Below are 13,035 nucleotides of genomic sequence, written 5' to 3'. Positions count from 1 at the left end.
TTTGCAGAGGAGAGGAGTCGGTGAATCTTGACTCTGATTATCCGTGTTTTGGCGGTGTTATGTTCGAAAATAATTGATAATAACTTGGCTGGAAAGTGTTATGATATAGTATCCACACATACAAAATATATCGGATTCGATTTAGAGCTATAAGAAATCACTTTACATGTTGATTCTGGCTCTCCTCGATACGCTCTTGTGTTATACGTATACATAGAAATTAGGGCTTCAGTGACTAACGATGTTGACATGTGAGGGATACTCCGTAGACAGGATTGCCTCCGACCTACAATTAACAACATAACGGGCTGACAATATAGCGTGACGTCGTCAAAATACCTCGCTAACTGTGGGCCCGTGAATTCCCGTACGGATATCTAGTCACTTCCAGCCTTGGTTCAGATCATATGGTCAGTATCCCAGCTACTCCGAGGAGAAAGATGTCCAGATGTCCCCCGCATTAGATCAAATATAGACACGTAAGATATTGATAAAAAAAAATGAAGTTTGGCAACGTTCTTACCTAATGGAAATACCAGACGGTCTGTGCAAGAAAAAGGTTTCTTCTTCGCCCCGGTTCCCATTGGCTGTGTACCGCGTCAATTCAGTGTTTCTACCTGACCACTGTTGCCTTATGAGTACACCCGCAGTTGTAGGGCGATGATGAGCTCCGAGGGGGAGAACAAATTGACCAGAAGGTTGATGTCAAGTAGTCGTTATCCCTGTGGAGAGGGTTATTGACATGCTATACACAATAACAATATAGAACAGTAGATGGGATTAAATCCATGCGGCCCTCTTGTTCAACTCTCTCACATTTTTCGTGAAAATTTCTAAGTCAACCTCAACTTGCCTGGCTAGCTCAATCGGCAGAGCGTGAGACTCTTAATCTCAAGGTTGCGGGTTCGACCCCCGCGTTGGGCTTTTCTTTTTCTTTACTTTTTTTTTTTTGCTTTCTGTCTGTCTTTCATAATAAATACTGTTTTATTTTTTTGTTCGCACCAGATCTTTATCATGGAGATACTGATAACGGGGCCTTTCCGGAGCAATCGTTGGATGTGAACTTGTCGCTCGGTACTCTTATCCACAGGCTCCCAACAGCAACCAACTCTCTCCATGCGAGCAAACCTGCCACCATACTCACTCTCTGGCATCGGGGTCTCGCGCTCCATGCCTCGCCAACAGCTCCACAATCTCGTCACTAAGCCCTCTCCTCGTCGCCAGCTGCAAAACCGACAGCCCTAACGAGCCACTATTTGGGACATCGATCCCCTTGTCCACCAGATACCGCACCAGCTCCTCGCTCCCTCGGTCGACAGCCACACTGAGCAGGTCCCCGTGATGCCCTACGCCGTCATGGATACACCCGGGATACATTTGCTCCAGCGCCTCCCAGATCCCGACGCCGCCTTCTGCTGCAGCAAGTCGGAGCCCCAAGGATAGCTGGGGTCCCGGTGGGTACTGGTGTAGGAGATGGCGGAAGAGAGGGGAGTTTCCGGCGTAAGCGGCGGAGCGGAGCGCGATTTGGGGAGCGTTGGGGAGCCGCGGGGTGAGGTAGGTAAGAAGGGGCTCGAGGCCCAGAATTGTGGCGACGCGGGAGGCGCTGTCAAGGAGGTCTTCGTCGCGTTCGAGGAGGAGATCGTGTAGGTCTGCTGGGGTAGTTGGATTGGTTACTTGTTGGAGGATTGCGGAATCGATGGTTGGGGAGGAAGGGCGGGAAGGGGGCCTGTTTGTTTTCCCGGTTGGTTGGTATCCGTTGTTTGCCTCTACCAGCTTGGGGTGAGGATTGGTGTTGAAGGGGTTTGGGATGTACCTGTCGTATGACATCGGGGTGATGTTTTGGTGGGAATCGCTTGGCTGTGGATGTCGAATGAGCTAGGACATGTATGGACGAAGGGTAACGAGCGTTGGGAGGATTGGAATCACTCAAGAGTGTGAAAGAGCGGGGTGGCAGAGAGCAACAATCCGAATGGGCTCAGCTCGTCAAGACGACTATAGAGATACCTCATTGATTGAGACTGTCCGGGCTACTGTGATTGTGATATTCCACACATGGGGCCAAAAGGAACCCGCTAAGGCCCCGGTCAGCACGGTCCTGGGGCCAAAAATAAGAGATGGATCCCCCCACTTGCCGCCAGTCGGAGAAGATCTGGACACGGGACGTAGAACGGGCTTATAGTGCCCTTGGCACTATCGTTTTCAGGCTCTTAGTTGAACGTCTTTTGCTTATGCCGTACCTGGTTACAAGTCTGATGATAGATTCTCGTTCCTAGACTAGTATGTGCGTGGTGCGGGTTTTGTGGGTAAGGTCTGAGCCACTGGGGGCCATTGGGACTGAAGTATACAACATGCAGCTTCTATCCCTTCCATTAATACGTTTGGAATGATGCCAGCTTCTAACTTGTCCGTATTGTCTCGGTGATATTCTTTGAGCAAAGTCTCTAGACCAGCGAGGATGGAGTTGCCCGTTGCCTTCCCCTGGACTCGCGTTCTCATTGTTTGGACTTTTCTCTTCTATCTCCTGGGCTCAGCCAGCCCGATCCAGAATATCGACGATCCCTCAAAGGGAAGCGTTCCCCAGTCAAACGAGGCTGCCCATATCAACGCTCGGGCAGACATCCCCGAAGTCCCTGGCGTGGATGAGCTCAAGGACAAAGTCATTGAATACGGCGTAGCGACGTCGAAGCCCGACTGGTTCTACACCAAGTACCCACTGGTCACCAACGTGGCCCAGCAATGGATTTCCGAGAATGCCTACGCCGACGAGCCCATCGGCGCCTCTAATAAGGACGAGTGGCAGTATGCTATGTGGGGGCGCATCATTGACCCCATCTGGGCCACCGACAAGAAGGATGCGTTGAAATACGGCATGGACGATGCCGGGTTCAAGCAGAGCCGGAGGGACCTATACGGCGACATGTTCATGAAGCAGCTTTCTCAGGCCTTCGCGGAGGCGTCACAGGGAGAGGTGTTCTTGCTTATCTCGGATGACGCATTCCCTGACGATAAATGGGATACGGATGGCGCGTGGGGAGGTGAGTGTCGAGCGCTCGCAGCCCTATCCTATGGTTTTTGCTAACAGGTATCTTCTGAACAGGGTGGGAGTATCCGGCACTGACGCGAAACCCCAAGGTTGACAAGATCGTCCGTGTCAGCTACCAAAGCCCATGCGTAAAACGCACCCTTTGGACTAAAGGTGACGGCCCGTCCAAGCAAGAGCCCAGGGGCCGGAGAGGCCCGACCAAACCTAAGAAGCACCGTTTGTTCTAGGGTAGAGGGAACGTGATGGTTTACTGGTATACCAGGTGATTTCACTGTGAAGCTTAGTATTTTGCAAAAGCTACAGTTTACAGGTAGTGATGTTGGAATGGATATTTGTATTTGTGAAGATGATTATTAGTACATTGAGAATCTCTGAGACGGTTGGATATAATTCAAATTGCCCAGCGAAGTATAAGCACATCAGATGACCCGTTTATCTTGAGCTTGTCGTCCTCCACGTACTCCACTACCTTTTCTACAATCACCTACAGACATTCACAATGTCATCAAGATTTCCTATCATGATTAGGCCACAATAAGCAAGACATGTGCTCCGTACCTTTCGCAGAATCAGCCATGCGAAAAATCCAAGAACGAGATATCAGAGATACGGGGCCTCACTGGCTCTCACTTCCCCGGTACTTCTTGTCACACCAGCAGTCCCCCAAGATCAGAGAAAACCCCGTCAAGTGTTGCTGTCGGGCGAATTCTGGGGCTGTCGTATAATCGGATGTCGATCTATACGTATGCCAAGATCAGCTACCAGAGTCTACGGCTTATGGCTTCGAAGATCCGAAAGGAACCATAAGCATATACACGAGAGAGCAAATCAGGTCAACGTACCTGACGCAATGGGGCCATTCTGGATTGCTGGCCCACTACACCATGTGAGCATGAGAGAAATCCACTGTTGGCCCCCACCCCCTGGCCGGCCCGCATAACCAGCCCTATCAATTGCCCGATATGGGCAATTACAGTAGGGGTTACTCCAAATCTTGAATGCATAGACCTGGAGAAAGAACATGGGGGTGGCAGTATCCATCGATACTTTCGAGCTAAAAGACCTAAATATCTGTAACATCTAGAACCTATCGGATAGGTTGTAATCAGAATCCTTCTCGAGACAATTCTGGCAAGTTGATACCGATAAGCCTGGTGGCTAGCATGGTGAAAGGGGCCAAAAGCCACGAGTGATCAATAGTATGCAGTCCTTGTGATTCTAGCCCTCGTATGATCATTATCATACAGCTTTGATCTAATTTTTACTAACGATGCCCTCAGGTGATAGTGATGCGACAGAATGGTTAACTTGGCGCAAGTGGAGGGCTGTGCGTAGAGTCATAAGCTAGAGCTTGCAGCTTAGAACATAAGTATATTTTCCTTCTGCATATACCCATTCAATTCCTTCTGCCTGTATATTGTTCGACAATTTCACAGACCCATTGCATACCAGGATACTGCCAGCTGCCTCTCAGAGGCTGGTCTAGCGGTGGAGTGGCTGGAATTTACTGTTCATATTTGTTACATCCCTCCGTGTCTAAAAAGCATACCATGGCTCGTTTCCAGTTACGGCCCTCCTGGGCCAACATCGGGATATTATGGTTGGTGCTAGGCATTTCAATGAGCAAAGTCAATGGCGAGACCGACCAGCATGCCCACACTTGGTTGGCTTATGCTAGAGCCCATGAAGTACCTCAGGTCTTGAACCCAGGCTGCTTAACTATAACAGCAGCAGGCTGGGTTCCTGCAGTCCCCGCACCAACTATCTTCTGTGACGCTTTTCCTGAGCCACCCCCTACCGATCCAGCCCAGCGGAGCGCTGCACAGAGCGTGAAGGATAATTTATTGCCTGGTCACACGTGGCTAGCTTACTCGGTGGCGTCTGAAGTTTCTACAGATTTTCCTTCTCAGTGTTTGACTACCACTGCGACTCCCGGCAACACTGATGGTTGGGCCCATCAATCGCCTACGTCGACTATTTTTTGTGACCCTTCCCCCGATCCAGCTCATCAGGCACCTCCAGAGACCGCTCCCGCTTCAGAACCAACGGACTCAAACCCTGTGCCGTCCACAGAGCTTCCGGCTCCCGCGCAATCTTCAGCTCCTCCAGCACCTGTCCCAGGAAGCTCAGGGCCTGGAGAGTCAAATCCAACTCCTCCCCCAAAGAACCCAAAAGATCCAAAATCAACAGGGCACATTTCAGGCCCTCCACCCGCGGGGACATCGACTGGAGAGCCAGCGCCAACGGAGTCAAGAACAGGGCCTCCTCCAGATACTCCTAGCCATTCAGAGATCCCAGCGCCAGTAGACACTCAGAGGCCCCCAGGTCCAACAAGCCCAACTCCAGTCCCCCCTCCTGCGATAACCACGGCAGGAGATCCAAAGACTACTGAGTCAAATCAAACGGATGACCCAGCTCCGTCGCAGTCGAATTCAGTGTCTCCTCCCCAGGACCCTGGCTCTTCAAAGAACCCAGTTCCCCCTCCTGCGACAGCTACGGCAGGAGATCCGAAGTCTACTGAGTCGAATCAAACGGATGACCCAGCTCCGTCGGAGTCAAATTCGGTGTCTCCTCCCCATATTCCGGAAGCTTCGGAAACATCGAACCCCCCAGTGGCTCCTACAGACAACCCTGAGACAACAGGACCACCTCCAGTGCCTACCGAATCTTCGAGTCCACCCACTCCTAAGCCTCAAACGACCAACCCTACCGAGAACTCCACACCAGGGTCTGATCCCAGTGTGACCCCGGTAGAAACGGTCATTGTGGTAACCAAGAGCGACGAATCTTCTACCTGGACAGAGGATGCGACGACTACCACAGATGCACCGGTGTCCTCCAAAGTCACCCCGGGTCCAGATCCTCCTGAGGCGACCGAACGCGTCCAATCCCTTCTCGACAGGATTCGAGACAAGAAGCCCGACATTGACGATTTCACTGACCATCCAACTGAAGAGAAGGCTGACGACATTCTGGACTTCTTCAATAAGGAAAAGCCCGAAATCGATGACATTCTGCCAACCCTCAACTCTGAGGGATCCGATGACAAAGGGGACTGCAAGGGAGGTGATCCTTTATCTCAGCTGTTCAAGACGGTCAAATGCCAATCCGACAAGATCGGTGAGATTAAGCCGAAAATTGAAGAAGGCAAAACCAACCAATTCAAAGACATTGAAAATATCAAGCCCGTGTTGACCGACATCACCGAGCCCTCTAACACCCAAAACAAGAACGACAACGACGACGACGACGATGACAATACCTCATCAAGTGATAGCTCGAGTTCCGACGAGAGCACATCAACCTCATCAGAATGCGAAACTTCGACAACAGAAAATCTGTACGTAGAGTGCTTTACCACGCCAGCACCTGGTCGCAGACGCCAAGCTGCCAGTGATTGCAGCACTTCAACAGAGACCACCTCGGGTTGCAATATTGATCCCATCACCACCACCTCAGGCTGCACCGACGTAGTCACCGTCAGCAACTGCGATGTCATCTGCCCCTCGACCACGACAGTCACGCCCACAACAGGACTAGAAATCGCCGCCAGGTCCGAGGCCCCGTCTACAGAAAGCTGTTCAACAGCCTGCTCATCGCAAAAGGCATGCAGCACGAAGGACTTGCCCCCGGCCACGACAGCAACCACGACCGAAGTGAAGACGACCACCGCGGAGGATTCGTGTGCGACCTACGATATCGCCACGGTCACCCCCGACGGTGACGGACCCGAGGAGCCGAGCGATGAGCCCAACCTGATCTACGAGGAGCTGGAGCGCATAGATGCCGGGGAGACCCCTACTGCATCGGAAACACCCACCGAGAGCAAGACGCCCGAGCCCAGTCCCTCACCAACCAGTAGCGAAGACGATGAAGAAGACGATGATGAAGATGATGATGAAGACGATGATGAAGACGACGATGAAGACGACGATGAAGACGACGATGAGGACGAAAGCAGCTCTCCAACCCCAACCACAGAGCCATCTTCGACCTCCTCAACACCCACCCCAACCAGCCAGATGATATTCGTCCTGAACTATAGGCCGGGCGACGACCACGACAGCCGATGGGCAATCTTTGCCCCCGAAATGGACGACGACAGCCCAGACTGGTGCTCTACCAACTCTGACGCCTACCAGGGGTACTACCGGATTGAGGAAACGCTAGACCGGTACACAGACGACGTGCCCTTTCCCAATGGCGATGGCGTCAAGTTTGAGAAATTCGGCCTGGATGGCCTCGAGAAGGTCCCCTGCGTCTACAGCGGTACCTGGGACGATCCCGGCAAGCTGACCTGTCTTGGAAACGCCGAGGTGCAATGCTCCTCGGACTTTGATTGGCTTGATGAACGGACGAAATGCGGTGATGATGATGATGATGATGATTACTCGGATATGGTGCCCAGAGTGCGATGCAGTTGGGGGCCTGAGGCAATGCGCCCTGGTTGATTGTATTGGTGTCTTCTTTCGTCTATGTTCATTCATAGTATCTTCTTTCAAGTAAATGTCGAGCTGAAGTGAATTTTCTATGTTCTTACAGAAGGAATGTACGTGTTAGTTGTAATACAAGTCTTCACTACCATATTATACTCAAAGATAAAAGGACGAAGAGCTATTTCAAGCAATCAACCAAAGTCTCCAAGAAAGATATCAAGATTTTCTCTTACAACTAGATCACCAGCCACAGAAATTCAAGCATGCCCTTCTGGATAGGTCCCACGAACCTGCATCTGGTGCGATAATTGGATCCCATAGAAACCACCACGTCTGGTATCTTGATGAAGGTCTCAAGCGAATCATGCCCGGATAACTCTTTGGTACTTCGGTATGGGTGTCCTTGAGTATTTCAATAGCAATTTTCGACAGAGTCACCTCAACTGCGCCGTTAAATCCCTTGTAGGCCACATCGCGCCATATCACCTACAGATAATAGCAGAGCTCCATCCACGGGACGAAGATATTGACAGCAGTCAGATAAACCGTCACCATATCAGACTCATTCGCAATGATAGGGTGACTTTCTAGTAGGACATCATCAAGCGCTCATTGGGGTTGTCTTTGTCTTTGCCGTAGGCTTCTGTCCTCATCGTTCTTTCCTTTCTCAGGACTGTACTTTCTCGACCGCACCAGTGCGTCCCGTTCCGCATCGCTGTCTTCGTCTACCTTCATCGTCCTGATTCCCCTCGTTTGCCCGTCCAAATCTAGAGTAGAGAATTTGTCGGTGAAGTATAATTCTTAACCATCTTCGTTAGACACATCCGATTTATCTTTCTGTCTGAAAAGTCACGCTCCATCTCCCATTGCGGTGAATGCTTCGTTCAAGCCATTAATCCAGTTCTTGTAAGAGCCATTGCTCTTTTGGATGGCTAGATCTAGGTTAAAGGTACCCATGCTCATAAAAAAAACATGTGCTTATTTTCTTCATTCGCTAATATACTGAAACAGGAGATATATAACTCTGAGGATTGGCTCGATATGCCCTTCTGTTTGCCATCATTAGGGCTAACCTATGGAGGTCGGCACGGGTCGATCCCCAAGGACGATGTGTAATTTAGTATAACATCAGCAGCAACGACAATGAGGCAAAAACAGTCGACACTCTATAGAGACATGGCGGGTCATGTGGATAATTCCATGTGTTACTACGAGGCAAGGTAGCTAAATAGAGCGATCAATAGACTCCTCTTCCCAGTCGGCTAATAGCTCGAAGCGACTTATGGTTTTCTTCTCTACCACAACCGCACGCAACCATTACACCTCTAGCCTATTCTCAATAATTGAAAAGCAACGCCAGAGTTGCGATCAAGGGCCAGTTGAACTGCGATGCGTTGTGATGCAAGGCGCCTCCTCAACTTGAGAATGACTAGGATCAACTGGCGCGAAGACCTCAGATTCATTATCGCATACGTTCCTATCACAATACCCTTCGCGACCAAAAGGCCTCTTAGAGAACCATTTTGAAAGCATTCTTTCGCTTGCGGATAAATGACTGGGAAATGTAAACCCAAGTCCAACGGGGCAATGAGCCGACAGACGCATCAACAGCTGATGAGTCCAAAAGCTAATGGTGCTGATTTAACTGAGGCTGAGATGGATGGCTGCTCGAGGGAGGGTTGCATCGTTGCATGGTCCGAATCTGAAGCAAATGAGGCTATCCAAAACCGGGCTCAATTTGCGAGCCTTGCGCCAGGAAACCCAATTATTGGTGGTTTGAATAGAATGCCGTCTTGGTATGCGGGGCAGTCACCTTCCACGACAGGGGGGTACCTGCACAACACGAGAAAAGCGGCGGGGGTGGTGATATTTATAGACCACACAGGCTATCAGCCGTCGCCCAAGGCCTCCTAGAAACCTTCTGATTGTCAGGGCTTCCTTTGAGGCTGTAGTATGCTTCGAAATCAAAGTTTGACCCCGCCTACAGTTGATGAAAGTTTATCCAAAGCATACACGGCTACGCCAGCCGAAATTATGTCTCCGTCATTGGCGGCATGTGTTTCACGCTGGCTCAATCAACATATCATTCCAAGCTGCCAAGCTTCTAGACCTTCGCGGCCTCGCACTCCGTGAAAGATTCTCTGATATGACATGCCCAACTCCAATGCGGATTGAAGGAGCGGGGTATTGTTGCTTCTGGGGTTCTTGGGAATTTCAGCTAGAACGGGCAAGCCAAACCCTAACTAGTCATCGCCCAGGAGCATCTTCTATACGAGAAATCGTGGAATCGGACTGGTCAACAGTCTTCTTGATGTAACAGTGGCTCTGGGCACACGTTTGATAGCTGATACTACTGGTGATTCTTCTAGCCGACCCTGCATGCAAGACTGCCTACCTCACTGGGCGCTCGCATTCCAGATATTAGGATATACGAACTTGAAAGGGGAACAAATAGCAATCTCGTGTTTTATGCCTCGGGTGGAATTTCCATCTCTGCGAGGATGGGTGACTTCGTATTCAATGGCATTAACCAAGACTTCAGGCACAATGGCTTACAGCCTTCTGATGATGGCTTTCCCAGGACTGCGTCAGTTGAGGTTAGCGAAGAGCTGACTGCAAACTGGATAGCACACATCCTTGAAGATGAGGGACTCACGGGGATAATGGGAAGTCTATAAATCTCGTGTTGCCCGGCGACATTGGGTGATATGGATTAAGCAGGTATACAGCATTGCCTCTTGAAGGGAGACACCATGGTTCGGTTTCTACTTGCTTTTGCCATTTTATGGCTGGTCAGCATTGTTTCTGCAGTACCAAATGATTTGATTGATCTTCAGCCTGTTCCCCGTCATCTCTGGGACACTGCTGCTTTCGCAAAGAGAGATGATGCTGCCAACGGTGTGGCTTTGCAAGATCACGGAGAATTTATGTGGGCATCCGGTAAAGGTAAATCAGACATCTACGGCTGCATGACATGGTCCATCTATGCTAATCACCAGTCTAAGATGCCAACACCATGGTCACTGCCGTCAGCATGGTTGTCTATTCCAAACAGGACGAGAAGATCCTCGATCTGGACAAGCTCGCCCTGGTCCTGGAGTCGGTCACCTGTGGCGAGAAGATGGCCCTCAAGTTCAAAAACAAACTCTTCTACGCTGCTGCCAAGATTGCTTGGGGCTGGGTCAACTTCAACGACCAGCGAAGCTTCGTCGTGGTCGCTAATTGGGAAGGATGTGGCGATCCAAAGGCGCGCAACCCGTGGGTGGTCAGCAACGCCGCGTTCAACGACAAGACGGCGACCGTCACGCTCGACTCTGTCAAAAGCAGTTGGCAGAAGATCTCCAACTCTTACACCATGGACTTTGGGGACATCATGCTTGGCGACTCCGGCAAGGACAAACGCTGGCTGGACTTCGACCTTAGCAAGGCCTTTACCGTGGACCTGAGCTCGAAGTTTCCGTCCGAGATTGCCAACTGGACCTTGAACACACCTTACGCAGACGCCCACCTCGCAATCACCTGCGACGACTGTGGCACCGAGGGCAATGTGAAGTTTACTGGCCACATCGAGGGAAGCGTATTTGGTGGCCTCGATAAGCTGGAGGTGTCAGCGACCCCGCACGGAGTCTCGGCGCATGTTGGCGTGAGTCTTGATTTCCACGGCGACGTCGACTTCGAGGGACTGCCGGCACCCGGGGATGAGTTCACTCTACTGGAGCTGCCGTTGCCTAGCGGTTGGCGTGTCCCAGGCGTACTCACGTTTGGACCGAATGTCAAGATCAATGCTGGATACACAGTCGAGAGGATCATCGGAGATGCCCATGTCAGCACTGGGATCACCGCGTCGATTCCGGATGACTCCGTTGCCAAGGTGGATCTGGCCAGCAAGAAGAAGGTTGACATCTCCGGTTGGAAGCCAAAGATTGAGGCCGATCCTCTGGAAGTGTCCGTGCAGATTGACGCCACGGCACACCTGTACACCGAGGTTGCAGTCGCCGCTAGCATCGAAGTCTTGGGTAAGGCATCGTTTCTCAACGTTCTAACGGGATAGTTAGGCTGATTCAATCGCCCATAGATGAGAATGGTGTCAATGTGGAGATTGGGATCAAAGTCCCCGATATCACTGTCACTGCGTCTGCAGGATACAGTGAGTGCTTGCAACGTCCATCAGTTGCCATGTCCCCGAGCTAACATTGTTACAGATGTCGAAGGCTTCTGCAAGGCGGAGCCAGAAAAGCCGTTCGGCGTGAAGCTCGATGCGAAGCTAGGTGCCAGCCTGGGCCTGCAGGGTTATACCGAGCTCAAAGGCGATAAGGACGTCTTCCTTGACCTTACCATCTTTGAGACTCCTGCACTGTATACCTTCCCACAGCTGTGTCTAGCTTTTGGTAAACAGTCGCCTGGGGCCTGTATTCCCGAACAACACACTTTCGATCCAATCGATTCTTACCTTCCAGGTGTAGATGACTCGGACGGTGAAGAGGCTGATGAAGAGGCTGGCGTGTCCAAGCGCTCGGTGACTTTAGTCAAACGTGACGAAAGAAGCGCAAACGACTATAGGGCTCCCTATTACTTGGACTGTGATACCGAAAAAGATTTCTCCATACGGGGTCAAAATTACCAGGGACCGAGCAAGTTGAAGCAGAAACAGTATAAGGTTCCTATCATGAAACCCGGGATGAGCTGCGCGGAGGCTGAGTCGGAGACGTGTCCCGCGAAACAATGGACTATCGACGCGCTTCCTGACGACGCGACTGATAATGACCGGGCTGTCGTGACGGATAAATGGGCATGTATGTCAATCCTACTGATGACATTTTTTAACATGAATCCGGAGTGGCTGACCATCTTTCAGCGGAGCATATATACGAGGGGAACTGGATCCGCGATTTCATCGCGGAGGTAATCAAGAGCTACCCTGAGCTGCCAGATGACGCGGACGTTCAAACAGACAGGAAAATATGCAAGGGCGCCGTCGACACCTTTGGTCGCGCATTGTCCGCCAAAATCGACACCCCGACACCAAAAGATGCGGCCAATTACTCCGAGGCGTTGATGCAGAATATCGCGACGACATTTACCAGCCGACAATTGATGGCCGTCGTTCCGCAGATCCAGAATAGCATGAAATACGACGTAAGACGGGACTTGACTCATCACGCTGACACAAGCTCAAGATCGCACTAACTGTTAATAGATGTTCCAAGGCAATAACATAATCGGGAATTTTGAGAAGAAGAATCTGAACCAGCAGGTCTGCTCGCTCTCGCGTGCTGTCACTGTCTGCATGTATATGAACCACAAGAAGATCCGGGAGCGGATGGTGAAGACAATCGACAGGATTGAAGAAGTCTTGTGCGGCTGACTCGCTCCTAAACCACAGAATATGTTCGCTAACTACTAAGCAGGAAGAAGCTGGACGACGACAAAGAGGTCTACAAGCCCGCCGATATCAAATTTGTGGAAGCGCACCAAAAGTGGTTCGAGGGAGTGTATGAGAAAGGGTTTGAAAATGCCCGAACACGGTTGGCTTCCTATGTGAAAAGCATCCCGGCG

General features: G+C 50.9%; 5 protein-coding genes and 1 non-coding gene across 6 annotated transcripts; 4 read left to right on the top strand and 2 right to left on the bottom strand.

The window, feature by feature from the left end:
- The first annotated feature begins 851 nt into the window (after positions 1 to 851).
- BDW47DRAFT_t80 lies at positions 852 to 924 on the top strand. Its single transcript has one exon. It is a non-coding gene; the product is annotated as a tRNA-Lys (tRNA).
- Positions 925 to 1,029: 105 nt separating this feature from the next.
- On the bottom strand, positions 1,030 to 2,167 carry BDW47DRAFT_29383 (uncharacterized protein). Its single transcript, XM_024818681.1, has 2 exons — positions 1,814 to 2,167; positions 1,030 to 1,726 (listed from the first exon to the last, which is right to left on the bottom strand). Exons 1-2 carry the CDS (start codon positions 1,825 to 1,827, stop codon positions 1,141 to 1,143), a joined length of 600 nt encoding a protein of 199 aa, XP_024672191.1. The 5' UTR covers positions 1,828 to 2,167; the 3' UTR covers positions 1,030 to 1,140.
- Positions 2,168 to 2,455: 288 nt separating this feature from the next.
- Positions 2,456 to 3,270, top strand: BDW47DRAFT_125613 (uncharacterized protein; the record flags this gene model as incomplete). Its single annotated transcript, XM_024816416.1, has 2 exons — positions 2,456 to 3,035; positions 3,098 to 3,270. The coding sequence occupies 2 exons, from the start codon at positions 2,456 to 2,458 to the stop codon at positions 3,268 to 3,270; spliced, it is 753 nt and encodes a 250-aa protein (XP_024672190.1).
- A 1,690-nt stretch (positions 3,271 to 4,960) lies between these two features.
- BDW47DRAFT_125612 (uncharacterized protein) lies at positions 4,961 to 5,266 on the bottom strand (the record flags this gene model as incomplete). The annotated part of the gene is made up of 2 exons (XM_024816415.1): positions 4,961 to 5,008; positions 5,060 to 5,266. The coding sequence occupies 2 exons, from the start codon at positions 5,264 to 5,266 to the stop codon at positions 4,961 to 4,963; spliced, it is 255 nt and encodes an 84-aa protein (XP_024672189.1).
- Positions 5,267 to 5,449: 183 nt separating this feature from the next.
- On the top strand, positions 5,450 to 7,494 carry BDW47DRAFT_125611 (uncharacterized protein; the record flags this gene model as incomplete). The annotated part of the gene is made up of 2 exons (XM_024816414.1): positions 5,450 to 5,591; positions 5,657 to 7,494. 2 exons carry the CDS (start codon positions 5,450 to 5,452, stop codon positions 7,492 to 7,494), a joined length of 1,980 nt encoding a protein of 659 aa, XP_024672188.1.
- Positions 7,495 to 10,189: 2,695 nt separating this feature from the next.
- Positions 10,190 to 12,844, top strand: BDW47DRAFT_131626 (uncharacterized protein; the record flags this gene model as incomplete). The annotated part of the gene is made up of 6 exons (XM_024817355.1): positions 10,190 to 10,425; positions 10,485 to 11,495; positions 11,555 to 11,626; positions 11,682 to 12,272; positions 12,335 to 12,615; positions 12,677 to 12,844. Exons 1-6 carry the CDS (start codon positions 10,233 to 10,235, stop codon positions 12,842 to 12,844), a joined length of 2,316 nt encoding a protein of 771 aa, XP_024672187.1. The 5' UTR covers positions 10,190 to 10,232.
- Positions 12,845 to 13,035: the final 191 nt, after the last annotated feature.

The sequence above is a fragment of the Aspergillus candidus genome (assembly GCF_002847045.1).
Source record: "Aspergillus candidus strain CBS 102.13 unplaced genomic scaffold BDW47scaffold_21, whole genome shotgun sequence".
Taxonomy (NCBI): domain Eukaryota; kingdom Fungi; phylum Ascomycota; class Eurotiomycetes; order Eurotiales; family Aspergillaceae; genus Aspergillus; species Aspergillus candidus.
Note: the sequence above shows the minus strand (reverse complement) of the source record. Positions and strands in the feature narration are given on the sequence as shown.